Below are 26,138 nucleotides of genomic sequence, written 5' to 3'. Positions count from 1 at the left end.
GGTAATAAGCTCTTCATTAAAATGCATCTAAATAACGCTGCGGAGCTGCTGCGGGCATTTCGGAATGTGTTCTTCAACGGAGGATTTTCAAGTCAAACGCGTGGAGTTTGTTTATTTAAAAATACACGGGCGCGAGTGGCGTCAGCGCACGGGACCAACTGTTCCGGCCGAAGGTGCGAGCTGCGTCCGAGGCGCCCGGTACCGGCTGCTCGGGCTCGGTCCGGACCCCCATCTGTCCACGTGCAGGCTGCAGACGTGACGGAGGAAGCTCCGCATCCAACAGCGAAACGCAGTCAGCGGATCTAAGGTTGCGCAGGTATCTGCTGCTCGTCCCACGCGCCTCTGTTGTGTTATGTAATGGACAATGCAGCAGCGCCCGAGGCGACGCAACCAACACACGCCGCTGACGGACACAGGGTGACATGAAAACGGATGAAGCTTTTAATGGAGCGGTGCCGGGACAGCGCGCGCGCGCGCGCACGCACCAGATGGACTGAGGAAAAGCCAGCGCTCGAGCGAATAAAGCCTTAAATAGAGGTTTAAACTCGACTTCTAAGAAAACGGATTCCCCTCAGTCCTACTCCATAAGAGCGCGTTGTGCCAAGAAAACAGACAGATGGCTTTTAATCTTTTACAGTTATAATTCCACGTTGCTGCCGATGAAATGCAAAGTGGGTTGGAACGTGTATGTTTCGTCCCCAGCTGTTAAAAGCTGCATAGTAATTCAGAACATTTTCCCGTGCGTGTGTGCGTGGAGTCGTAGTAACGCAGCGCATTGGACGGCGGGCAGCGGTCACGTGACTGTGACAGCACGTGCGATTTAAAAGAACGGGAACGAGGGAGCGGAGCGTCAGACGCGGGTCGGTGCTGTGCAGGATCGGGCCCGACGCCACCTCGCCTCTGCGCCGCCTGCAGGGGGCCGCCGAACGGGACCAGCCGCGCGGAGCGGACGCGCGCTCGGCTCGCCGCTCCACCCACGCGACAGCAGCGAAACAACAAAAGCCTCCGCGCGTCGTCGTTGCGTCCATCTTCGCCCCAGCGCCGAGCGCCGCGCGTCGTTCTGCAACAAGGTAAGACAACGGAACTTTAGTCCACGGCCGCGGAGCCGCGACCCAACCTTTGCGGTGTTCCGTGCAGGTACTCTCGCGAGTTTAGAGAGCCAGTTAACACCTGAGCAGCTCGCGCTCGCAATCCTCGCGCTGCATCAGGTAGTGAGTCAGGCATGAGTTCGTAGACGGTGATGGGTTCTGAAGGGTTTTAAATAATTAGAGCTTTTGTTGCAGTCATTTCCAAAGCTTTCATCGAAACCCACTGAGCTTTCTGGTTCCCGTCCAGTCAAGAACGAGCGCTTTTAACCTGTCAGTTGTGAACTTGGCAGTTTTGCCGTTTCCACAGAACGCTGAGGCAGAGACGGTTCCTGCATGACTGGACCTGGTGACTGTCTTCTGGATGGTTTTAATCTAGATATTGGATCACGTCTACACTGGTGTGAGAAAATTGGCGTATCTTCACAAAAATCTGTCTGATTTCTTTTGTCAATATCAACACATGGGACTTGCAGTTTTTGAAGGATGATGGGAAGAGCTCTCGTTTCTGTGTGTTTAAAACCAAATGAAAGGCCGTGAAGTGTGAGACTCCAGCCAGTGTGTGGGGAGGAGTCCTTCCACGCAGTTCTCTGATGGTGAGAGACTCCGCTGCTCAGCAGGGGGCGTGAGCGGCTGTGGAGCGGCCTCAGGAGGCAAAGATCCTATATGAGCCCGGCACAGTTCAGGTTAAAGGCCATGTCTGACTCAGACCAGGGTCGTGGCTGGATCTGAACCCTACTCAAGCATGATGAGCACCATCAGAGGTAAAACCCTGGCAGGAGTCAAAGCCGTCTGTTTTTTCTGGCCTCTCTGATATCTGTGCGTTTGACCTTACGCCCAAAAGATTGTGCAGCGTCAAAAGATTTCAATGTGGAGCTCAGTAAATGTCATCTGTCCACGCGGTCGCTGCTGCGGCCTGAAATCCACTGATGAGCCTAATCAGCTGCTCTGGAGTCACATCAGTCGACACCGGAGCAAATGATTAATTTCGCCCTCTCTCTGTGGCGGCGGTGAGGTGAACAAACAAACAAACAAACAAACGAAGGCCTGAGACTCGCCGTGCGTTCTGACGCTTTGCTCCACTTCTTCCCACGCGGCAGGAAACGTTTACACGTGTGTAGTTTTCACTCTGCAGCATCTAGGCTTCATTTTGGATGGACTGAATGTCAGCGGAGCACGGCCCGTGTGAAGCAAATGATGGATGGATGGATGCGGAGCGGACGCCTCGTAAATAATTAGTAATAAATCTGCCCATTAACGGTAAAAGGAGTCTGTTCAAGGCCGCTCAGCATTAGCTGCTGTAAAACGACATCTGGTGGCCGCTCCATCTCCATCTCCGTCTCCGGCATCTAACTGGTAAATAAGGCTGGAATGGCCCTAAATTATCTTTTAGAAATGACAGTTTGGCAGATTAAGAGGCAGTAAACACAAGCAAATGCGCGGCTCAGGGAACAGCAGTGACAGGCGGCCGGTCTCATTGTGATGAACTGAGGAGGAAGGGTGCCAGTTGTTACTGAGTGGCTGGAGGGCGTCCTGCATTATTCATGGGAGATGCCACATTCCGTGTCGCACGTTATAGTGTGAGGCCGCAGTAAAGCAGGAGCAGGGTGGAAACGCGGGCCGGATACGGTCTGCGCCTCCTGTGTGTGCATGTAACGCAATAACCCACACAAACAACAAGCAAGTTTAGATCTGAGTGTGTGTGTGTGTGTGTGTGTGTGTGTGTGTGTGTGTGTGTGTGTGTGTGTGTGTGTGTGTGTGTGTGTGTGTGTGTGTGAGAGATCATCACGGCATTACAGCATGTATTTGAACACGCGAGCAGTAAATTAAAGGACCAGTCTGTGGAACACGGCATCCACGTCGAACCCACAGCTGCACAAACGGGGCCAGTTTGCATCGAAGGCACAATTGATGGCGTCCGTCTCTTTTTACGTCTGCTGCGACTGCTCGAGCATTAAAAACCAGCTGTCAGATGCTGTAGATGTCTGTGATTTACCGTCCTGCGTCGTCCAGACGCCGTACATTGCATCACAGCGACGTGAGCGGGGCTCGTTCCGTCCGTTTGACTCTGACCCTCCGTTGCCTCTGACTGTGAACCCTGAAGCCGTCGCCTCTGAACACAAACATGCGTCGTCAGACAAATGCTTGTTTACCCTCCAGCCATGATTCATGAGTCGTGCCGTTGGGCTGAAGGAGGACAGATGCCCTGTAGAAAACCCATCGCCTCCCAGACGTCTGCTAAAAACCTGATAACATGGACATGGACAATACAGGATATTATAAGCCCGTTCATAGAAACAGGCAACTTGCTGCACGAACCAAAACAACAAATGTCCTAGTTTCCGTCCAGATGTGGAGCAGTGATGTAAAGACTTTATGTTGTGAGGATGCATTTATTTCTGTAACATCATCTACAGTGAAATCGTCCCTTGCACCATTTTTTTCAAGTAGCTGGGCAACAGTCGGATGTGTAATAATGTGGTCCCCAGTTTGAATAAGTGGTTGACAGTTTAATCCAAGTGTGATGATTTAAGTGGCTTAAAGTGGGATTTCAACGGCTGTGTGACTAAAATCATCAACCAGGAATTAACGTTATTATCAAGTCCTACAACCAGTGGAGTCATGGGCTTAAATGGCTGATAATGGACTGTTCTTCCACACCACCAGTGTTTAACCTGTGCTGTACTGGGAACCTTTTTGGTTTGTTTCTCTTTGACCCTTTGAAACGTTCCAGGTGGTTTTATTTGAGCGTTAATGCAGCTCTGATAATGTCGGTCCTGCCCAGGAGTCTCTGTAATTACAGGCACCTACATGTAATTGACCCTAACGAGGTGTCTGAGTGAGACTCCATTATATCAGCCAGCTGTGTCCTGAAGATGCAGGTTCAGTGTCATCACAAATCGCCGGTTTTAAGCCTGCGATTATTCGAGCAGAGACAAAGGCTAATGGCCTCATTGGCTCCCAGTTCCTCATAAAATGTCTCTCTCATCTTAATTCTAATCTTCTCTCGCCTTTCTTTTTATGTGTGTGTGTGTGTGTGTGTGTGTGTGTGTGTGTGTGTGTGTGGCTTCCCTGTTCAGCACTAATTGGTCAATGTCTTTGTTCCGTCGTTTAGATGTCGAGCTCTACAATATGAATCGAGTTACGATCAAATGCGCGACACGCGAGTCGACAGAAGTTTCAGTGCGAACGTGTAGAAGTAGAGAAACAGAAGAGTTGGTGTCTGCTGTCGCCTGAATAAGTAGCAGCTACAGGAGCTGTTAATGAATTAACTGTACGTCTGGTGTGTTGCTGCCAGCCATTCACAGCTTCCTTGTCCTTTAAAAAGCACTAGATCCGCTCTGATACAAAGTGCACATGTAACGCGTGAATCAGGAGCCGAGTCCTGCTTTTTCCACGTGCCGCTTGTTTGTTGTTTGATCAGAGAGGGAGCGCGTTATCACAGATTGGCTCCGCTCTCATCGCAGGCTTGTTTGGAAGGACGAGGCGCCACACGGCGCATTATCACACGTCCTCGTTTCCCTGTGAACGTGACATTAGCAGCTGGAGAACGCCCAGAAACCAGGCTCGCGTCGGAGCTACAGGCGCGTGGTTCACTGGTGCAACAGGAAAGAGTGAGGCTGCACAGGGTGCGTTGGGGTCCGGTCCAGCTGCGGACCCCATCACGCTAACGCTGCCTCAGTATTAATGCCAGCCATTAGTTGGGACACTATTATGAGAGTCCATAATGCTTTCAGTGCAAGCGATCAACAGCAGAGGCCATTTATCTGCAATATTACAATTAGATTTGATCTATTTCAGTAATATGCAAAAAGTGTGAGTTACATTAATAACACTTGCAGTGACAGCTGATATTAACGGTGTGATGAACGACTGTGATCTCAGGGTGATGATCATGGTCACACTGAGCATGAAATTAGCACCATAACTTACGCTTATGTGGAAGAATCGACTGGAGAGAGATTTAAAATGACGGTTCTGAACGTCACACCTCCACTTGGTCCGTTGTTTTCCAATAATCTTCACGCAAAAGAAAAGCTGCTGCAGTTTCTGAACCTCCCACTTGTTGCTGCTCGTTAAGACACAATTCATCAGTTCAAGTAATTAAAGCGGGAGCGCTTGCTCTTTTAACACTGTTTTTGTTATAAGGCACTAAATCATTCAGTAATTGGAGCTGATGACGTTGAAGCCGATACTCTCTCACTTATTTACATGTTTATGCCTTTAATAATCCAGGAGATCCAATCTTTCCTTTTTATATCTCTTCTCTCCAGCGTAGATTAATTGTTGGTCTTTGCTCCTGACTCAGACTGCATTGAATTAAATCCCAGCAGCTGCAGACAGTTTTCCATTTACGTTCAGACTTTATTTACATACACTGGAGCGAGTTACACCAGCGTTCAGTAAATCCACCCGGCTTTTACACTGCTGTCATACGTCTGCCAGGTTTTATAGAGATCATGTTGAAATCTGCATTCAAGTTTTTAAACAACGCCGAGGTTTGTAGCTTTGTGATGGCCTTTTTCTGCCAAAATAAAAGTCAGCGAGCTGTGAAATAGTCTGAATGATTTCTGAGCTTTGAGAAAAGAGTTCGAACTCCAGGATATTAAAATACAAACCAGCCTAAATCAACGTTATCCTTTGGAACAAACGATGGATTGTACGAAATAACAAACGTGTCACGAATTCTATCAATGAATGAACGTTTATCTCCATTACAGTACAAACCCATCATTAGCCAGTTTGATTAGCGCATCTGAAGTGGTTGAGAGGCACAGGACCACGGAGGCCTGGGGTCAGCGCTGGGGTCAAGGATGACACGGTCCGCGTGTAAACCGTCAGCTCCACGCTTCGTATGAGGGCGCAGGTTGTTGCAGGTCAGTGAGGAGGAATCGCAGCAGGAGCCAGTTTATTTAGGCTGTGTCTCCATTAGATGCATGTAGGGGTCGGCTCCATCATCACCTGGGTCCAGCGTCGACTCCTTCCTCCCACATTCAGCCCGTGGACACTTGAGTCATGTGTGGCCAGACTCTGTCCTCTCCCACAGACGAAGCCGCAGTAATAGATGCAGCTCCCTGCTGTTCGTTAAGGCTGATCTCTCCAGTGCAGCCTCCTTTGACCACGTGGGTAAACAAAGGCAAAAAGAGAAGAGGAGAAAAGGCTAATGGGCAACTGTGGAACCGTTAAAATGTCAGGAAGCAGGAATGCCTTTTCTGATAAGAGGCCTCGTGTGCTCTGGGACGGACTGTCGGCGGCACAGTCTCCTCCATTAGTGGTGCAGCAGGGACACTCTGCTTCTCTCACCTCTAATTAACTCCGGTAGCGACATGCGCTTGCTGTTTATTCTAATAATCTCATTCCACGGAACAGTTTTAAAAACCTGAAGTTGTTCAAGTCATTTTTGACTTTGGGCGATGAGTAATGTTTCTGTTATGTAATCCTGACACACTTGATTATGATTTCTGACGATGAGACGACCTTTGCTCCCTCTCGAACCCGAGCCGTCGGATCAGAACGTTAATTCCTGGTTCTTCTCTGGCAGAACCAACCGAGCCCTGAGGCTGCGCCGTCACATCTCCCTATTTTATCCTTCAAATTGTTGATTCCCTCCTTCCTCTTCGTAGTCGTGTGCATCCAGATCCTGAACCGGTGCCTGAGGCAGCATCGCATGCTCCCGCTGCCAGGTGCTCCTTAAGAAGCAGCGTATGAAGGCGGTTGTGGTTGTTTCCATGTGACATGGAGTGTTCAACGGTACAGTTGGAGGCTCTTAAAGATCCAGTCAGACGTTAGTCATTGAGGACTTGATTGCAGCGCGATGCACGAATCTGAGGCACATTGACAGATATCGTACGCAGGCGAGCGTCTCTGCCAAGTCCCGAGTGCAGAACAGCGTGAAGGAGCCGGCGGTGCGAGTGCGAGCCCTGTTTTTCTACGCAAAGCCTCAGCCTGTCAGATGCGATGAAAGGGACGGATGCTGCATCCAGGCCAGGGCCACTAGTCCACTGAAGCAGCCTGTTGATGACGCAACCGACGGAGGCTTGAGGCCGCGGGAGCCGGACTCCAGTGCATCGCTTACAAGCCCTCGGGAGCGTGAGTCAGAGCCTGTGACGCCGACCTGCTCGCCTTCCTCCTGCAGCGTCCGACAAAACGGATCCTCTGCTCCGTTTGGGTTCATGCACTGCTCCTGTTCCCTCACACGCGGCCCTGCAGAGAGCCAGCGCTGTCAAATGCCAGTCAGATAAGCAGCATTTCCTCTCGCTTCTCCCCAGAGAGCAAAGAGAGGAGGGAAACACAATTAGGGTAACGGGGAGCTGGTGGAGGAGTGTGCGGTGGTCGGGGACGGCTGGAGGCCGGGAAGGAGCGGCTGGAACTGTGCTCACTCAGGCTCCACCTGCTCCACGAGGACACTGGATCTGACAGGCAGCAGGTGGAGCTGGACGGAGGTCAGCTGGAGATCAGGTGGGAGGCGACGGCGAGTGGAAAGGTCAGAGAAGCTGCAGAGAATAGTTTAACTGAAGCGTTTAGTGTGAACTAGTTTGGACACATGCACTCAACAGAATCTGTTGCTCTGGGTTAGAATCAGCGCGTGTGGTCTGGTCCTGGTCCTGGTGTTAACACCCTGCACCGCCCTCCGACCAGCAGGTGTTTTTATGTGACCGCAGCTTCGCAGCGACTGTAGGAACTTTTCTCAGACTCTTTCAGCTGTGGAGCGTCTCCCTCCGCTCCTATATTTTGTGCACATCTGATTGTAAGACGTCGCCTCACCTCATTCCTGTCTTCCCGCCTGCGGGGCTCAGGGGCGGTCGCCTCTTCACGATGCTTTATTTGCTATTTTGTCTCACCGCAGGGATGTTAAACAAGGCACAGTGTCAACAAGCACTGGTCTGATTTTGTTCTCAGCGGTGTCACAGCTCCGCCTCAGCTCCTCCCGCGTCCTGGGCTGTGTTTTAGCCTGTAATTTGGCAGAGGCGCTCCCCGTCCTCTTCCTCATCCTCTTCCTCTTCCTCCGCCTGGCTTCGATCTGTGGATATCCGCTATCTCCGTGCGAGGGCTGAGAGCGGCTTTGTGCCATGAGCTGCCTGTGTGAGTGGCGCTGGGAGCTTTAAGCCTGAGTGTAGGAGGCATTATTGTGGATATGTTTACAGCCGCGCTCCTGTTTGTGTGTTGTGTGTCGTACCTCTATAGAAAACATGCCGTATTGACTCTGACGTCTGCTCGCTGCTGCAACGGGAGCAGAGGGCTGTGAGTCTGCAGCCGCGTTTGCCTCAGGCGGCGCCGTGAATGACACCGAGGCCACTGTAATGAGCCTCTGGGATGCGTCCAGCGTCCAGACGACCTGAACGCCCTGAAGTGTGCGCCGAGACGCAAGAGCGAGGCTTCAGACGCGCCCACTGCTTCACTTCTAAGAGTCGTCACTTCCTGCCGTGTTGTGTTGCCTCTGTGTCATTCTGCTGTGATCATGGAGTCTCTCCAAAGCAGCCCGTTCCCTCCTGAGCACGAATTGTGTTTAACATGAGCCTTGATTGCGCGTCACGTGTTCAAATAAGCAAATGTCTCTGAGGATTCAGCGTTGAGAATTTGCAAGGTCGGCGCCGGAGATGAAATCTAACACAGCCGTGATTTTAAATCCTGGAATTTTTAAATGGATTGGATTTTTAATGGAGGTGAGCAGCTAATGTAGAAGAAATAATATGCAGACTGTTTGTAAAGACTTGTTTCTTCTGGGATGACGTAACCATTGTTTATATCCAGACAATTCAAATTTAAATCCTTCATTGTGTCCGTATCAGGGTCATTATCTTCTTTCCTTCATCAAGCTTTGTGATTACAGTCGGTCTCGATTACATTCATTCCTTCTCCATTTTCCTTTCAGCAGAACAGGTAAATTAAGATAACTGGCCTGGCTGATTAGCCTGGCCTCAGTTAATTAGAGTGCGGCCACCAGGTGTATTGTTGCTGCTTGTTCAGCTGACTGACATTAGGCCTGAGGAGCCGTCTGAGGGGAACGCAGCTCCACTAAATGTGATTCAAAGTTAGACCCACTCCAGTTTGCTGCCCGGCTACAGTGCAATCAGCGGATCCTGAGTGTAATATGTATTTATATATGAACAGCCTGCAGGAGGACTCTGCATCAGTGAAGTCATTTCTGCAGCATGTGGGTCAGACCAGCATTCACTGTGAACTGGGTTTGCATCCGCTGAATTTGGGTTGTGGAGAAAAAAACTTGTGGAGATTAAATCAGGAGGGAGAGGAAGTGCAACAGGCTTCACCCCCTGGACCGGATCATTTCAATTCATGCAAAGATTTGTTATGGAACTGACTCAGTCCTGAATGTAGTGGTGAAGTGAAGTGTGAGTGTTGGGTTATTTGAGTGGAGCATCACTCTTCCGGCACCGGCTGCTCTGATAACAGACATCAGGATCGTTCACAGCAGTTGTCGGAGCTGCCTGTTAGAGCCCTCTGTGAACCCCGTCTCCCAGTCTTTTATTACCTGGCTGGGTTTGGATAATGATGTGACTCGTCACGTCCTAAAACTCAACCTCTGGCCGCGTCGAGCAGCCGAATGCCGAAATGAAAGCTGCCGTAATGGTCTGGTCTCAAACAACGGGTATGAAGGGAGGAAAAGGCAGCTGCTCATTTCCCTGACTGGCCTTTACAGGATTGTCTACAAAGACCAAGAACCAAACCCACACTGTCTTAGTGTGTTTCAGCGCCACCGAATGCGGCACTGAGCTCTAAAACAGTTTATAATTACTTATTACTGAATGAAACGCTACAATTACTTTTATTGACTCCATAGTTTACGAACATACACCGCACACGTTGTTACTGAGGGGATTTCTGATGGTCTGGAGGCACTAACGTGGCATCAGTACATACTGATGTTTACCTATAAAGAATCCACAGATACAACTGGATGTGCTTCAATGAATTGCCATGGCAACAAGGACGAGAAACCTGGCAGGTTTAATAAATCATGAACACTGATAAAACAAAGTCATTAAAAGAAGACTCAAATTTTTATTTTCATGTCCCCAGGATTGAGTTCAATTTATTTATATGCATTTTAGAGCGATAGAGCGTAGAGACATATATTTAATGAGTGGGATATTTAAAGCGCGTCTTGAAGTGATTGGAGCGTACAGTCATTTTAAAGCAGAACCCCTCGAGCATAAATGTCATGTTTTTGTCATTATTTGCTTGTTTTTCTTTGTGAGTCTGCTGTTTCATGCAGCAACCAATCGTACACACACACACACACACACACACACACACACACACACACACACACACGTTTTCAATTTAATTTTCAAGCTCAAGGACAGAATTTTCATGATGGCTTAGTAATGGCATTAACCCCACAGTCAAACGCCTGTCTGAGTTCCCATTAACATACACAAAGGCGCCGCCCCCCTCATTTTCACAGCTCTACCAGAGAAATAATTGATATTCATGATGTGCGTTCTTGCAGTTGCCAGTAGAATTCAGTGTACACACACTCAGGAGGCGGTGGGTGGTTTGATCCGCTCGGGGATGTGTGCCATATTTAAGTCAACAAATTAGCCCGACCACATCCACTCAACGCAAACTGCTGTGATGCTTTCAGGTTGGCTGGTGATGGATGCAGGTTGGAAAAGGCGGCCGCTCCTCTGGTTCTGCTGCAGAATCACGGACAGATGCACTGATGAGGAGGAGCGTGTGTCTGAGACGCGGCGCTGAGATCATTGTCAGCGTGATGGCAGATCTTCAAACCCATTCACTGACTCTGCTTCAGTGCCTCGACTACCTTGAAGGGTTATAATTATAGACGTTGAGAGGTTAATGAGGGAGGAAACGCGGTCTGACCCGTTCCACAGCATTCCTCTATGTAGATAAAGGCCCGTCTGTGCCCTCTCTCTGTTCTGTGCTTTGATTAAGCAGCGGTTTAAACACACGCCTGCCAAGATCTTTTTAAAGTGCATTAGCTCCGAGCTCCTTTTTGTCTGTCTTATCTATTTCCAGTGCAGCTGAACTTCCCCTCACTGCATCTTATTTCTGGCTTCACCTCCCTCTTTTTATGGGTGCTTGTATAAAAACCAATCTACTTCCTGAACTTCCAGGAGCTGAATGTAAAAAAAAAGATTCATTATTGAAGACATAATAGACTAAAAAAGCAGGCTGGACTTTTCTGTATGATAAGTGATTTGTTACTGTCTATTGGGCATTTATTATGATGTTTCTCTCATTCTTATGGGATCTGTGTTTTACAAACATGACACTTAACTAGACGGAGTAAAGGACAGATCGATGGCGATGGCAAACGCACCTGTCACTCATCAGAATCCAGCGAAGAGCTCCGAGAACTTCTCAGGTCCCACATTAGTTCCAATATTCCAGCTGAGCGCCTCTGCCTGGGTTATTGACAGACAGGGTAGTAAGAGGCACTTCAGCAAACAAAGCAGCAGCGCGTATTGGTTGCCTCTGAGGATGAATAATTCATGGCCTTGTCTCTGTCTGTCCACAGAGAGCAGGAACTGCACTGAGTGCAGAGGCTGTGGCACAGTGAGAGCGACGGCTCCTGCTTCGTTAGCGTGATTAAACATGCACTCACTGCACGACACGCGCCGGTCGCATTAGCACCTGCAGCTGTGCTGCATCATTCTGATCCATAGCATGGATGGATTCTGATGGACTGGAGCTGGTTGAGCCCAGGTACTGTTCAGTACTTCAGCCTGAGAGGAGAAGAGGCCTAGGTTTAGTTCAGACATGGTGTTTACTGCGTCTAATATCCCCTGCGTCCATGGCAACCGCCGACTGTACATGCAGCTTAATGATAATGTAGCGCTGAAACCATGCAATGTGCTCACTTTCACTACATAAACAGTGATTGCTCACTGACATTTGTATAACATGACCTGTCGAGGGTCTATTTGTTGCAGCACGAGCGCCTTCCTTTTGTTTGTTTAGCTTGAATCCTCCTGCTTCGTCTTCCGGGTCCACGTTTTCCAGCCGGCTCTGACCTCAGCTGTGAACAAGCAGAGGTTCCTGGACCTTGGGTCAGGACATGATGCAGTGGAAGCAGGTTTCTAGCCTAACGTGACAGATGAGCCTGTGGGGGGGCGGGGGTCACCTTCGCCGCCTGTGTTCTTCAGGATAAATTTAATCCCGAGCAGCAACGGAGCTTAACACGCTGCGTCCTGATTGAAGAAGCAAGCGTTGGAATTTAAATGCTGCTGAGTCTTTGGGGTCATTATTCAGTTGTGATCACAATAATAAGAAGTGAGAAACATTTTTAACACGTTTCCAACTGTGAAGGCTGAATGGCTGCAATGTTATACTGTGAAAACTACTATTGCTTTACACACACACTATAATAATGACATCATTTGGTCTTTAAACTGTTACACTTTTTGATCAGTAAATGGAAATTATGACAAATTCTTCATGGGAATTTACCCATGAGCATAATTTTATTTGAACTAAAACTTCTCCATTGTTCCCCTGATGGTAAGAGTCAAATTTTCCCAGACAGTGTGTAATTAATGGAGCCTTGAATGAATGATAATTCTCCAGCTCATTCAGGCCCCTGGTGACTTAAAGGCTTCACTGTACATTGTGAACGCTCATAAACGGCCCTGGTTCAGCAGCATGCAGTGTTCACTGACAGGCAGGTTGCAGAGACTTACATCATCATGAGCCGAGATGCAAATTAAAAAAATCTAGGAAATTTAATCCAGTTACACTGAGAGACGTCATGCTCATCAAAGGTAAGATGGCAGATGTCCAGCCTCTCACACTAATAATATTTGCTCAGTAACGTCAGTCCTTCCCTCTGAAGGAGGCGCCGCTCCTGGTGAAGTGCTCTTGAACAAGACTCTGGACATGTTCCTTTGAGACAGAATGTGCAGATCTCTCCCACTGTTTTTCCCCCGAAAGCAAATTACTGTGGATTAGAGTGAATGTAATTGCTAATTGTGCATTTTATTTAGTGAAAACTGATCTTAAACCTGATTAAAAACATTTATTAACATTAGGAAGATTTAATATCTGATATATTTAATTTACCCAAACACCTTCAAAGCATTTAGTTGCTAGTTTTTAATATCCAGCAAATATGAACTAACAGCTTTCGTTGAGAGAGGTGCTTGGTTTATAAGGCTGCTCTGCATCGTGTGTCACAGTCATTCGTCTCCTCACAGGAACAGCCTGGGTGACTCCCAGCAGGGGTCCGGGCGCCTCCAAGGGTCGGGCCCACGGTGGTAAACGAGCGCCGGTCCTGTCGGGTTTGGTGAAATGCCTCAGTGTGAACGAAGCCAAACGAAGAAGCTGCTCGTTCTGTTCGATCTCGCGGCGACGGTCGAGCTGTTGCACACAGATCACAGCCCACAACGAGCGCCTGGGTGTGAGCATTTGACTCGGACTGGAAGTTCTGGTATTGACGCATCCTGGTGTTTGAGCTGGACAAGCAGCCTTTTGTTGACGCAGGCTGTAAATTAACTTCCTAACTGCGAACCTGAAGTGCCAACTGACTGATCAGAGCAGCAGAAGCAGCCGAACTCAGCTCAGTCCAATACGATACGTTCATTTAGATTCATCATCATGTGATGTGCTTCGCTAATGGCCATTTAGTCTGACCCAGTCTGTGCTTGAAAACCACTGATCTTTAATGAGTTAAATACGCCGATATTGTTGTGCCTGTCAAAATTCAATAAATACACTTGCCATCATTTTCCAAACGAACTGGAGCAATTATGTTTCCTTGAAGCTGAATCAATAATGATAAATAAATCGTCTCTTAGTCCTGGCGACTCAAATTAACTAATTAACATTAGCATGAAAATGAGCAGAAGAATTTATGTTTCACATAATACTTCTAAATTGTTTGAAGAATGTGCAGTGTGGTCTCGCCATGATTCATTTAGCAGACAGCTGCGGCTGCTGTCCATGGTGCTGAAGGCTGCAACCTCACTAAAGGCACAATGCAGCTCATTGTTGTACGAGGCCTGTGTTCCTGGGAGACGCCGGCGGTCTCTGCATGAGGGAGGACATGGGCTGGTCAACGTTCTCTTCACGTACTGACAATGCTGAATTTAAAGTAGGTCATTTGTTTTTAATTAACAGTCCTGTCCAGATCTTGAGCACAGAGGAAGTAATAGAACATCAAAATGCATTCAGTCATGCCTTCAAAGCCCACAAACTGTTTTGAAGTGTTTCAAAAGGAGTGTGTGTGGAGCTCGTACCGTGTCCAATGACAGCTGGAATTGGATGCAGCGCCTTGTGACCCTCACGAGGAGACGTGGTAAGAAAAGAGGACGGATGGACGGGAAGAACACGCTGGCGTTCAGCGTTTAATCATAGTAAAGTGCTCGCCTGGAAACGTGGACTATAAGCTGAAACGGCCTCCTATCAAATGAAGCTGCTTCTTTTCACCGCGGTGACCCTGAAGTGGTTCCTCTCAAATATTCCATCAGCAGAAAATAAGTAGGATCTGCAGTCCCCTGCTTTCTGCAGCTCCTTCATTTTTTATTTATCCGTATAATTTATGCAAGGTTGAACATTTGGGGCACCGTGAAATAACCTGATCACACAGTTTTACTCCCTCCCTGACATTCTTTCTTTCTGTCCGACCTATAACAGTCATTTGCATAGTACTACCATCGTCTCCGTCCTGATCATGTGTTTTGAACGGCCAGGGCAGGTCAGGTCAGAGTTGTTGACATTGGACTGAACCTCGGGTTTGAATGATGCATTATTTTGATGATTGGAACTCATTGCCTGAACCCTGTGATGTGGATAAATCAAAGTCAGCCCCTAACAGAGTCTCACTGGCTTCTCTGCCTACAAAGTCATTAATCCCAGGCTGTGGCCCACGGGCTTCTCTCCTCCCATCCACTCACCGCTCCCCTCCTTTATTTGTTCTAACAGGCTTCCTCTCCTGGTTTTTCACCCCCAGAGGATGAGTTACGCATCCGCTGGCTTTTCCAGTAGGACTGTGTGTGTGCGTCCGTGCGTGCGTGCGTGCGTGCGTGTGTGTGCGCGCTCTGAGGATACATTCACAGAATCACCTACTCTGTGGGTGAGATTTGCAACCTCATCTTTCCACTTTGACCCCAGCGCACCACTCTTGACTGTAAATGTGCCGTCCAAAGACAGATAAGTGGGAATCAAGTCAGCGGGGTCCCGTCTCCTGCCGTCGTCAGACCCACATAAACACTGTCTGTTCTACTCCTGCTACGCCCCCGCTCCCCCCCCCCCCCCTCCTCCCGCCTCCTCTTATCATGGCCCGAAGAAGAGTTGTGAAATCACGACATTCACGTCTAGAGGGGCTCGATGATGCAGGACAAGAATAGTCTCCCGAGTTCCTGCTGGAATGTGTGTGTCTTTGATGGGCGCGTTACACAATGTCGGCGCCCCCCATAATCTCACTCTTGCATTTTTTGGCTCGGAGAGAGAGAATGTGATTCGCTGCGTTGGCTTCTGAAACGGCGGCTTCCTCCGCAGATAACCTGGCGCCGCCGCTGACCAGCTCGGCCTGAAATGGAATAATGGGCGGCGTCGTGGAGATAAAAGCAGATCAAATCTTCAGGGCTCTTTCCTCGTCGCTCGGCAGCGCACTCCGCTGCGTGAAAGTCTATCTGCTTAAAATTCACAGTTGTCTGTGTCGGAGCGAGCTCTCAAACGGCCCCTGAGACGCTGAGCAGCGGATGAAGCAGGATGAGAGGCGGTTCCTCTGGTTGACAGCGAGGGGCAGTGTTGCTCCAACACAGCTTCATTAGACTGTGGTCCGGCCCCCCCTCCCTGTAACCCTGACTACACAGAGCACGGCCCATTTTAATAACAGCAGCTGGTGAAGTACAGCTGATTAGAATCAATGACACTTAGAAATGATTAGTGATGCAGAATGTCGTAGGCTTGTAAATATATCCTGGTCCTGGGATTTGATGCTGCAGAAGGCGCCGTGTAGGAAAAGACCACGACCGTGGGCATTTGAGGCCACGGAGCCTGTTGTCGTGACGATCTTATCAGGGGGGTAGTTGTGCGAACAGCGGGTAAATATTTCATTTGTGCGTGTCCTGCTTTGCTGCTCCCACAGGGGAGGAGCTGTACTGTAAGCGTCTGATCGCTCCGTAGCCGTAGGAGGAGAGCTGCTGGTGAAGGATGCGCCCGCGCTCAACGAAGTCAGCTGCTCTTTATTCAGAAGGGAGCCGAGGCCCCCGGCTGCCGGAACTGCAGCCTCTCAGCTGAAGCTCAGCTGATGGGAAGCGTTTTGGGATCAGACGCACGTTAATGGGACGATTATGGTTTTGAATATATTTGAAGAAGCTGAGGATTCTTCCACAGATGTTGGTTTTACAGACAAAGCCTTGGGACTCGGCCCTCGAGGCCACTTCCTCCTCTTGTCTGTCAGCTCCTGATGCTGACCTTTACGCGTGTCCTCTGTTGGTCCTCTGTGACTTCCTGGATTACTCCATTGTAAAGGTCGTCTGCTTCTGAGAAGGTCCACCATTGTCCCCAATCTTCTTCACTTGTAGATAATGAGTGTAGATAGTGAAAGCATGTGCTGTGGATCCGTGGAGCTTTTGCTCTTCAGTCCTTTTTTTTCCAGTAAAAAAAACCTGAAATTTAAAATGTGAGTGTTCTGTTTTCTCCAGGTGCTTTTTTTATTAGATATGAGACCTTTTAGAATGAAACACAAAAACAAAGGAATTCCGGTGGGAGTTGAATGCCAAGACTCAGGAACTGTCAGGAGGACCCTTACATTCCTTATGTTTTTTCTTTACTATGGGTCGTAGCTCTCTCTCTCTCTCTCTCTCTCTCTCTCTCTCTCTCTCTCTCTCTCTCTCTCTCTCTCTCTCTCGCTCGCTTGCTCGCTCTCTCGTTCTCTTTGGAGGTGAGCAAAGCTCTCGTCAGCCACTCCAATAGAAAGTGTTCCAGGATGGACTGAACCCCATCACACAGAGGTCTCCTGGTCCGATTGTCAGTCAAGTTCTCAAAGTCAAGGCTGAGCCTTGAGTCGGGCCGCCTCACTGTGAATGGCGCCTGCACACGCACACTAATTACTCCAAATGCCCTTTCCTTTTCACCTGCCTCGCACAAGTCACTCTGGGTAAAAAGCTGTCTTTCTCTTCCCACATCCTCACCAAGGACATGCTTTGAGGAGCACAAGGGAAAAGCACCAGTGGTGGTGGTGGAAAAAAAAAGCTCCTGCAGCTCGAGTTCTGGAGCTGCAGGAGGGGGTTCTGGAGCGACAAAAAGTAAAAATGAGTTTGGCAGCAGAACTTTGACTCTGGAGAACGACTCGGTCTGAGACTGTGGATGAGAAGGCGACTCTGCGCCCACGTTGCTCTGAATGAGAAACGCATTGACTGGCGCTACATGCAAATAACGCCTTTGGACTTCATTTTTTTCAGCAGCTGTCAAAGGAAATGCACGTCAAACATACATAACACCACATAAACACGATGACCTCATAATTGGCAATTCATCCAAATTCACAGAGCCTGAATCATCATCTGAGCAGCGGTCCAGGCTTCCAATATTGCAGCTATATATTCATGAGCTGCTCTGTTTCTCACTTCTTTTTGCCACTTTGATGCAGATGTTTAGATCCACGTTCACTATAAATAACTGAGGGCTGGATTCAACGGTCAAGGAGCTGCAGACCTTGGCAGGGACGCGCTGCTTGTGTGGAGCACTCGTCCTCAGCTCCTGATGTGATTAATGGCCCACGTGCGGTCAGCGTCCAGTCAGACCTAATGGAATCACAGAAGGTTGACCGAGGAGTCACCTGACATTAGCGCTGACGCGTAGGAGGCCAGGGGACCATCGGTGAACTTGAACTAGGTCGGTCGGGGGGAGGGTCTCACATGGGGCGCGTTGGGGAGAAAAGATGAATGAGAGGAGGCAAAATCCTGATCCTGAATCATGTAAATCGTGTGATGGGAGCTGCTTGCTGCAGGAGAAGGGCAGGAAACCGGAGCGTTCGGTGGCCTGTTTGAGCTCAACATGAAAAAGACTTGTTTGTTTCCAGGACAACAGAGCATCCAGACGTCCGGGCGGACCTGCCGTTGCATCGGTTAGCGATAGGAGCTCCCTAAGCGGAGAGCCCAGACACAGGGAGGGAGGGGCTGCTACCTGCACACACACCACAAAACGCAGACTCAGACGGGGCGGGGACGAGGAGGGTGCAGAGGAGAGACGGAGTCAGGGGAGGTGTCGAAAGGCAGAAACGGACACAGAAGGAGGAGAGGCCGCTCCGCGCACACCGGGACGCCTCGTCAGCCTCACGATGCCTCAGAGGAAGAGGAGCTACACGTTCGGAGCCTATGGAGGGTGAGGCAGCAGCTTGTGGCTTGGTCTGTAGGACAGGACGGGGTGAGAACTCCTGTAGGAGGATAGAAGGCGTCAGAACTCACACACCTGCTCACCTGCTGCACAGTCAGACGGCTCCCAAAGGGCGTCAGCTGCTTTAACCATTAACGGGAAGTGCTGGAGCAATGAGATCAGCGTATTAATGAGTGAAACCCCAGAGGAGGCGCTGACACAGATGGCCTCAGGTCAAGTGAGTGGCTCATCAGGATGATGATTGATTCTCTCCACGGCGCTGATCTGCTCCAGCGTGATGCTTTCAAGGCTTCGCCGACAGACGCTGCTCCGTGTGAAACCTGCAGATAACCACAGCAAACCAACGCACGTCAGGGAGTTTGTAAATGCACCAGACACCGACATACAATTAAACATTGCTGCTTTTGAGCGGAGGCTTGAGTCTGAGCCGTGCAGGGTTCAGGTGTGTGACCTGAGGAGCAGCTCGCTGCCTCTCCGCTCCGGCGGCAGTGAATGTCTCATCAGCGTGATGGAAGGAGGAAATGATCTCCACTCTGATGATTTCGCAGCAGTGGGAATATTTGAGTATTGAAAAACACCTTGGTTGCTCAGCCACACAGTTGATTAGAATTCATGAGCCGGTGGAGGCTTATTGTGTTGGTCTGCGTGAGTCAGATCTGCAGCAGGTGATGAGCTGGAACCAAAGCCTTTTTAAAGTTCAATGCAATGCGGACTTGAAGCGCTGATATTGACGGGACGGAAGGTGTCGAATGAGCTTCACTGGAAGCATTTGCTCAGTGGACTAACACCGTTGATATATGAGTGTAATTAAGGACCAACAAGAGGCAGTTTGAAGCTGCAGTCGATTTTAAGTGCTCACAGTCCATCAGGGACGAAACCTCCAACAACGAACTCTGCCTGTGAAGAATCTGTGGACTTTCTCAGTGAATCCGTCGCAGCGGTGATTCAGCGCGCGCTTTCATTTCCCGCCTTGGGATGTTTCACACGCTAACATAGAACAGCAGCGTGAACACGAATGCAGCGTTCGCATCAGACCATCTTCCAGCTCCAAACGCTGAGTCGTGCCCTGAGATGTTGTGTTGTGCTGTGCTTGGTTCACAGGTCACAGGCTTGCGTGTCCATGGTGCTTATCGGGTTCTCACATCTGCTGCGGTTGCACAGTTCTCATGTATCAGTGTTGACACTAACCACTGAACGATGGCTGGAGGAGAACGTGTGCAGCAGCTCAAAGCAGCTCCTGAACCCACTCACCTGTTGCAGCACCCGCTTCACCCCCTGCTGTCGTTTTCCAGCAAACGAATCGCTCACATTATGTTGCCTCGGGATTATTTAAGGGTTTGACGTGAATTCTCATCTCATCTGGTGGAAAAGCTTTTCACGTTTGTCAACAGAATGAGCCTTTGTTGTTAGGAGACGTCCCCGGAGGATGGAATGTCTAATGAGAGAGGATTGTCTCCCAGAGATGCATGCGTTTAACACTGCATTTTTTAGGGTCCGTCCTTGAACATGTTGTTTTCTCGCAGCATAATTTCCGGAAATTGCCGTTATAACAAAACGACCTTTCTCGAGCCGAGGACTAAAAACAATCAGCCGGAAATAGTTTGATTGGTTGGCGTCAGGTTTGCTGTTTCCTGTGTCCTTGTTTTCTTTAAACTGAGAGGCCTGTTTGATGGAGTCCAACTATAGATGGACGCTTCCCTGCTGATGAGTGCAGCTTTATGCCTGAAGACACCTGCAGCCGCTCAGTCAAGTCAAAGAGTAGAGGACTGTGCAGACAAACCGCTGCTCAGTTACAGTTTCCCTTCAGGGGGAGATGCTCCTCCTGGACCTGATGATGCTGCTGAGGAGGAGGAGGAGGAGGATGCTGTGATGAGCTTCTCAGAGAACTAGCTGTTCAGCTCCACGGGTCTAATTCTTAAGTCTGATCCGTTTGGCTGCTTCTAGACATCATCATTTACAAATGTATATTATATTACAAATTACTGCTTGATGTTAATTTGTAAGAGATGGTGAAAGTCAAAGGGCAAAACTATTATCTTAACATCAATAGAAACACTCCAGTGAAGCCCAAGTTAGACCTAACTAAGACAGTAAACACATTATTTCCTAAGTGCTAAGAACCTAAATGGGTTAAAGTATTTAATATTCACAGTGACGCTGCCAAGATGCAGCTTTTCGCAGCAGCCAAGCAGATGAGGCTGTTCTCCCCTCCAGGCCCGGCTTGTCACTTTGACTAAAGCTGCATTAAATGTGGTGCAGTTATTCAAGGAGGACGGCTGCTCTCAAGTTCTACGGCTGATGAAATTCCAGTTCACTGCAATGTTCAGAAACCAGCTGCTGAGAGAAGAGCCTGGACCTGCTGTAGGTAAACTTCAGCTCAGAGCGGAGGCCTCTACTGTAGGAATCTGACTAAGCACCTTTTATTCACTCTAATAGAGAGGTGTCAGGTCTCGGTCCGGTCCGGTCCGGTCCGGTCCGATACCGTTCCTCTAAAGTTGGTGAAGAAACAAAGCTGCATCTCAAATTAACACATTTAACACATGTTTTTTTTTGAGTTGTGTTTAAGAGGGTGAATTTTCAAATGTCTCTTTGCTGGTGCTGTTGCAAGAAAAACAATAAAATGCCGTCCATACTTTACTACGTCCCTGCTGGGACTAATTAAACTAAATGTGAGAATCTGCTGTTAAAGGGGCCGATAAAATGCCTCTTATAATGCGTCTTTCAGTTAATCTTGAGTTGATTAGTTATAAAATAAAGCATGAAGTGGCTGCTGGCCTTCATGGTGTCTGACAGGAAGCCAAGTGTGTTTTGGGTTGAGCGTGTTGGACGAACGAGCACACTTCTTATTTGTACCATAGCTTTACTAGTATCTGCTGCCAGTGACTCAGTTAATGTAAGATACAGCTGATGGATATTTTGTTTTAGTCCAAGTCCGTTGAAGAGTTCTAAAAGATGCACAGTCAAAGGCTGGACTGCATAAGAACCTCAGACATTTGCTATGTATATAAAAATAAAGGAGAAAAGGCCTTTTAGCTGCAGCAGTCAAGTGTGAAAGCTCTGCACTAAATGCCTTTAAACCCGATCGTAACTAGTCACCGTGTGTCCGTCCTTCAGCCGGAGCCTCCGCTGGAGCGAGGCTCCGTTGTTTATGCGATGCTCCATCTCACTCCTGGCTGTTAACGCCAAAACAGCGTGTCGCCTGTGTCAGCAGGGCCACAACCACAAACTGTATCACTGACACTGACAAAATCATTTTCCCCTCATGAGCCGACGCTGCGAAAGAGCAGCGCCCTCATCAGCGGCTCGCCCAATGTCCGGCGCGTGTTTACGGGTGAGGTGAACCCAGCGGTTTATGGAACAACGTGTCTAATGTCAGGACGCGCTGCAGCGATATGCTTTCACTTTCTTACATCACCCAGGCCGCTCACATTCAGGGCTGGGCAGTCACCGGCTGGTGAGCTGTGGAGCTCGAGACAAAGGCAGTGGGAAGAATGTGATGAGCATCAGCGTGAAGGCGAGGGCGACCGGAGGCCCTCTCACCACCCGGCTCCATCCTGCCACCCAGTGGTCCGGGCGCGCTACTGGAATGGACCCCCCCCCCGCGTGTTTGAACGGTCCGTTGACCTTTATGCGCTTCGGAGCCGGTGCTTGTCAGTGGACGGACGCTGGTAATTATTAGACTGGCTCAGTCCTGGGAAGGAAGGGATTAGTGGTGATTACCAGCACATTGATTGTCCTCAGCACCGCTGCGCAGGCGGCTGCATCGACCCGTCCACGTTTGTTCTGCTTTTCTATGCAGAGTCAAGTCCTGACGCTGAACGAGGCAAACAGCTGAACCTCTGCTTCCTCCACACAGAAAATTCACCTGTGTTCATGGGTCTTTTCTCTTTGACACCATGCTTTTATTTTATTAATTCATTTCAGTGCAACAGCAGGACATCACAATTGCTCCTATTGTGATTCTGTCCTTGCTTTGTCACACAAGTATTAGATCATACGCTTCCACCGTCAACACACCTTTATTTTTAATATTGTTTCAGTTAAACATGACATTAATTTACTGTTGCTTTGTTTCTCTGTAGAGTCGACAAGAGCTTCTCCAGGATCAGACCCACAGGGTGAGTTCTATTTACAGTAAATACAACACTATCAGACATTCAAATACATGTAATTGAATTAATAATTCACAGTTCATTGTCAACCCGGTCAGAATGACACATTCAGACCATTTTTTACATACTCAGTTACTGGCTGGAAGAAATATTATCATAATAAAGCAGTAAAAATTATGATCTGATACAGACATATTAAAAAGGTCAAGGCTGATATTTTTAGAGCCGTGGAGCCTTGAGCTGAGCTGACCGCCTCCTTATTTCATTCCTTTTCCCGACTCAGAGCAAGTTTTACGATCCTGCATAAATTATATGATGAAAAAATCCTTTCTAAGCGGGATGAGGAGTTTTTAGCAGGTTCCTCTCTCTGCAAAAGGGACGAAAACATGTGGCTAAAAATACCCGCGCAGATGGAGGGAGACGGAGCAGAGACACGTGTGAAAGCACCTGGACGTGTGGAGACCACAGAATGAGGAACAGCCCCACTATAACATCATACTCACACTTTATCTTCCCGCGTAATTGATTTTTATCCATTTTGCTTGGACTCACTTTTGCATAAATTCAGTTTATCCCTGAACAGAACATTAAAAAACTGAGATTAAATGTATTATGAGCCTGGCTTCAGTTCACCGGCCTCTCCTCCAGCTCGTTGCTTCGTTATTATGGGCTATAGAGTCGTAAAGGGCCTGGAAAGGGCACCAGGAGGCTTCACTGGAACGTGAAGCCCTCGGGTCTGAGGCCGATGAGGCCGAGGCCACGGGCTGAGCAGGACCTCAAACCCGGTATCAGCTCCACACTCAGGACTTCTGTCTGGACTCTGGCTCCGCCCGTCTTTGTTTTGTATCTCGCTGGTGTGATTTTCACACCTCCTTTCTGTCTTTCTGGACCGGCGTCGTGTGCCGCTGCTTCTGACCCACTGTTCTGACCCGGCCAGGAGCTGTGGGCCCACTGTTTCCTGCCCATGCGACTTCAGGCGCCTGAGTCGCTGGAGCGAGGACGTGCTTTTGGTGGAAGGTGCGAACACAGTTTTTTACCAGCAGCGAGCAACAGCTCAGAGCAAAGCGCTCTAATTAAACGCTCATTAACGTGATTGCTCTCGATAATGACGGCGCTTATCGTCTCCAGTCTGAAGATCCTGCTGGGCTGAAGCCGAAGGAGGTCCGTTCAGCTCACGCGTGCCGTGTATCTGTTGCGTGGTTGCAGGCACTGAGCAGCACCGGGCCGTGAGCCCGAGCGCCTCGCTGACTGACACGAGGAGCGGGCGCTAATGAAGTGGTCCTTAATGTGGACAGATGAGGAAGCGTGAGGCGGAGAGGCCTCTAATTGGACACCTGTGCCCCTTCAGATTGCTGTTAATGGCCGGACTCGGTCCTAATGAGAGCGCAGCCACCTGCAGCTCCGTGGGGAGAGGAGTCGAGGCCTGGGGATGACTCCCACCATGCACCAAACGCAAGACCTTAATATTTTATAGCTTCCTGAACAGCCTGACCCGCTCCATCCCATCACATGCGCGTCCAGTTGGACTGAGATCTGATGGAAGGACACTGCATCAAACAGAACTTACTGATGCTCATTGAACCCATGCTGGCTGGACTTCAGGCCGAACTGGCTGGTCCAGGAGGTCCTGGGCGTGTGGACCACCGGTCCTCAGAGCCTTTGTCGGCCCTCTTTTAATGCTGTGTCTCATGTCCTTGACATGTAAAACATGTGGAACCAGGCCCGAAGCAGAGTCCTACTACACATAACAACACAAGCTAATGTCTAAATAACCTGTTAGTAGATCCAACCACGGATCCTGTGACTGTCACATCTGTTTAAAGAGCACAGTGCTGCAGAAATGGGTCTCGTGATGTTCTAAATGCATAAAGACATTCATGACTGTTCACCACTTCAGCTTAGCTTGTGTTTTTGTTCTGGAAGGAGCACGTTTCAGAACCTGTGCTGGTGATGGTACCGTCTGTGCAGATGCTTCGCGCAGCTGCAGCTGCAGACATTCACTGTGGCTGCAGCTGTGGCTTTGTTTGCTCGCCGCCGTCGTTTCCTCACCGGCGGCGGGTCGGGACCCCATGACCCGGCGCGGCCGCGGCGCCGCGCTGGTGCAGGTTGTGCAGAGGCCGCGGTCAGAGGGCAGCGCGGCGCTGATGGAGGCTGTTACAGCAGGTGGAGGTTGCACCTGTTCAGTTCAGCGCTCCTCCACTGAAGCTGCTGTGTGAGAAAAAGACGTTTGAGCTCCTGTCCATCCTGTTACTTCTATCTACATATTAATGCTAATTACAGCATTACTCACACGTGCAGACGTGCTCCGTCCTCCCTGTTGGGCTTCATTAGCCTCCCAGCATAGTTAATTCATTAGTGTCTGACTTATTGAGCGGGTGATGTCGTAGCCACTTAACAGAACCAGGAGCCCGGTTGCAAGTAATGAGGCTCTGCTACGTCTCAGTTCATTCACACACCTCCCTGCGCTGCTCGAACCCAGAGTCGAGCGGAGAATGACAATAGGTGAAATTAGGCATCGCAGCCGACGGCCTCAAACACGCGGCATCGTTTGTGAACGTTGTCTGTTCTTTGCTAAACAATGAGGTTACGCAATCACTAATTATTGCTCTCACAGAAACATGAACGTCCTCTATTCAGTCTACAAATGCTTCTAATCATGAAGCTCAGGAAAGTTTTCTTCCCAAACATAAGGCAATGAGTCAGTTCGTATTCTGGAGACTCTGTGTATGAACGTCTTCTTCAGCCTGAGTTCAGCTTGTTGTTTGCTGTTTTTCTCCTCCAGCTGATGTAGTAATGCAGCTTCGTGTGTGTGACGGCATAGGAAGCGAGGCAGGTCTCAGGGTTCCTTCCACTTCCTCTGCTCAGCATGAGCCAACGCACGCTGCGAGGAATGTATTTTCATGTCCACAATAAGAACAAAGTGTTTATTTGGGCACAAATCAACCTCACAAGAGTCGAGAAGGGTTTATTAAAGAAGCAACCAGCCAGCGGGCAATTTGTCTTTGCAGCTCCCAAAGCGATGATGCAGATGCGATGATGCAGGTCTGAATGTGCTGGCATCATTCTAATTGAATACAATCATTATGAATGAATGGGCACAAATCAAATAAGAATATATGCGTCATACAAGCTTTATAATGTTTTATTAAACCTGAATTCTATACTGGTCTGAACCACTCGTGATGTCCTGGTTGTGAAGCAGCTCCAGCTCCAGCATTGTTTCACATTCAGTGCGGGTCCAGTTCATCGTCAGCAGAACGGGCCTCCCACAAAACACGAGGCAGTTCTGAGAGCTGAGGGGGACCTGGTGCCGGCAGAGCTGCTATTGTTACGCCTTTCATGCCGAGAGGGGAATGAGGGCTGGAGCCGAGTCCTGCAGCCCGAGGCAGCGCGTTTCTGATAGAAGGGCCTCCACTGCTGCACCAACGCTGAGGCTGAATGTAGATGTTCAACTTTGCACTGAGTTCATCCAGTGGATCGATTTTTATTTTTATAAATATTTCTGATGCACCATGGGGGGTCACTAGAGCTCACACAACAGCTCATGTGTAAATAAGGAGCCTCCACACTGCAGTTACTTATAGTGTAACGTGCTGTTGTGAGATGTGTCTTCTCC

General features: G+C 49.1%; 1 protein-coding gene across 3 annotated transcripts in view; it reads left to right on the top strand.

The window, feature by feature from the left end:
* Positions 1 to 792: 792 nt before the first annotated feature.
* Positions 793 to 26,138, top strand: part of rap1gapb (RAP1 GTPase activating protein b) — a 48,748-nt gene continuing 23,402 nt past the window's right edge. The window contains exons 1-2 of one of the 3 annotated variants that reach the window (XM_029150342.3): positions 793 to 1,070; positions 22,493 to 22,528. Coding sequence is in view for 1 of the 3 variants with exons in the window: in XM_029150333.3 (XP_029006166.1) it covers positions 18,355 to 18,398; positions 22,493 to 22,528 (80 nt within the window). In the remaining 2 variants the exon portion in view is untranslated. Of the gene's footprint in view, positions 1,071 to 18,296; positions 18,399 to 22,492; positions 22,529 to 26,138 lie in introns of those variants that run through there. The other 2 variants (XM_029150343.3, XM_029150333.3) reach the window with 2 other exon arrangements.

The sequence above is a fragment of the Betta splendens genome, chromosome 5, assembly GCF_900634795.4.
Source record: "Betta splendens chromosome 5, fBetSpl5.4, whole genome shotgun sequence".
Lineage (NCBI taxonomy): Eukaryota > Metazoa > Chordata > Actinopteri > Anabantiformes > Osphronemidae > Betta > Betta splendens.
The sequence above is the reverse complement of the archived record's forward strand: the minus strand, read 5'-3'. Positions and strand labels throughout refer to the sequence as shown.